Genomic DNA, 1,793 nt, shown 5'->3' with positions numbered 1-1,793 from the left:
CTGGGACAACCCAACCCAAGCATCGTTCAATCCCACCTCGACTTCGAATGCCGTCGCCTCTGTCGACAATCCCGCGGCTACTTCGACCTCCGTTAGCCCCATCTCTATGAATCTCATCGTGGGCCTAGCCACCGGCGTTGGATGCGCGCTCGTGTTGATGGGCATCGCGTACATGGTGCGCCAGAAAAAGCAGCAACGCCGACGAGACGGCCGACGGCGCGCCAATATATTTGACGATGACGTGGTCGTGGTGATGGAAAGCAAGGAGCAGAGGCAGCAGGACGCTGTGCTTGTGGGGGGTCCCAAATGATCCATCGCGTACTATCAGCATATTGTAACTAGGTAGAGGATATGTAGATCGTAAGAATCGACGGCCATGTCATGGAGAGGCTAGGTAGGTCCATTGTGGCTTCACATAAGGACTCTTTTCTGCTTAAGTACAGCCAGCACCTCGTACCAATCGATTGAACATGGATTTCAACATTCTACCTCATCTTGTCAGGTACTACGTAAAACATTTACAGTTAGGGCTGGTCTGGATGCCACCTCATAAGATTATGCCATAAACCGGTTTGGCACGTCTGCAAAAATTTCCCAAAGTCTCAGATTCCATGAAAAAAAGGAGAACAAAAGTATCTACGAAGTTTTCTGGATGCCAGTTGAATTATGGAAAAACTATTCGATTTCCGATTGAAGTTGCAAGACTTCAACGTGAACGCAAACCTCCATAAAAAGTTGGACCAAATCGGTCCATTTTTTATGCCATAAAACACCCGATTCTCAAGAAAATTATGGCGTAAAGTTTTGAACCTTCGTGACATCCAGACGCACCAAAATGTCTCGAAAAATGGAATATTTCGATTTGGGCAAGTTTTCTTCGAAAAACTGCCATTTTAAGCCATTTTTCGGGGCGCCTTATTAATAATAGTATATTGTCAAGTCGGTTCGACATTGGAGTGATGTGCTCTCAATCGATCGATTAACCAATCAATACACAGATCTCAAATCAAGTAGCCAATCAAAATCCACTCTTTGACCAATTCTACATGGAATTAGTGTATGGCTTAAAATAGTGTGACAGTGGAGGATTTTTGGATACAAAAGTCAGTAAATTACAAGAAACGATCGATAGATTTGGCGAATCAGCAAAAAAGTCTAAATTTGGGGTAACTATCTATATATACAAACATTTATTCGTAGCATAGTCGCCTATCCAAGCCACGCACCGAAAATTTGTACAAAGCCAATATCGGCCACGTTCATATTTTACAGTATTAACATTGCGAGTTCCTTGTTTGCGACGGACGCCAGAAGAAAATCTACGATTCTCAGTGATTGACAACTTTCAGAAAAAAATCCCTTGAACCTCTCTTTTAATTTTTGGCGAACAACGCGAGATTTGGCAAAATATTGAAATCTCCAAATTTTTAGATCCAGACAGATCATTTTACATTTTTTTTCATAGCCAACATATCGATGCATTGTTTTTGACATCCATACTTACCCATCACATCAATAAGTTCAAGCGACTACATTCTCCAGCATGACGATACGTTAGGATAGGGTTCAATCAGTAGGACTATTATATTCTCGAAATTTGCATGGACGAACCATTTACTTGCCCCTTCGTGATGACAGTAGTGGTCATGGGGTCATACGAGTATGCAATGCAACAACAGGGGGTATTCGTGGGAACTACGTGGTGCACTGAACGGTGTGAATCATCACTGCACATGCAAGCGTACGATATCAGATGTGGTAAATACAAATACAGGGTATAAGATCCACCCAAT

At 42.7% G+C, this 1,793-nt stretch overlaps 1 protein-coding gene across 1 annotated transcript; it reads left to right on the top strand.

Moving 5' to 3' along the window:
- Nucleotides 1-106: 106 nt before the first annotated feature.
- H257_15941 (hypothetical protein) lies at nt 107-310 on the top strand (the record flags this gene model as incomplete). Its single annotated transcript, XM_009844236.1, has 1 exon — nt 107-310. The coding sequence occupies one exon, from the start codon at nt 107-109 to the stop codon at nt 308-310; it is 204 nt and encodes a 67-aa protein (XP_009842538.1).
- Between the last annotated feature and the right edge of the window lie 1,483 nt (nt 311-1,793).

This window comes from Aphanomyces astaci, assembly GCF_000520075.1.
Source record: "Aphanomyces astaci strain APO3 unplaced genomic scaffold supercont1.77, whole genome shotgun sequence".
In the NCBI taxonomy this organism is placed as follows: domain Eukaryota; phylum Oomycota; class Saprolegniomycetes; order Saprolegniales; family Verrucalvaceae; genus Aphanomyces; species Aphanomyces astaci.
Note: the sequence above shows the minus strand (reverse complement) of the source record. Positions and strands in the feature narration are given on the sequence as shown.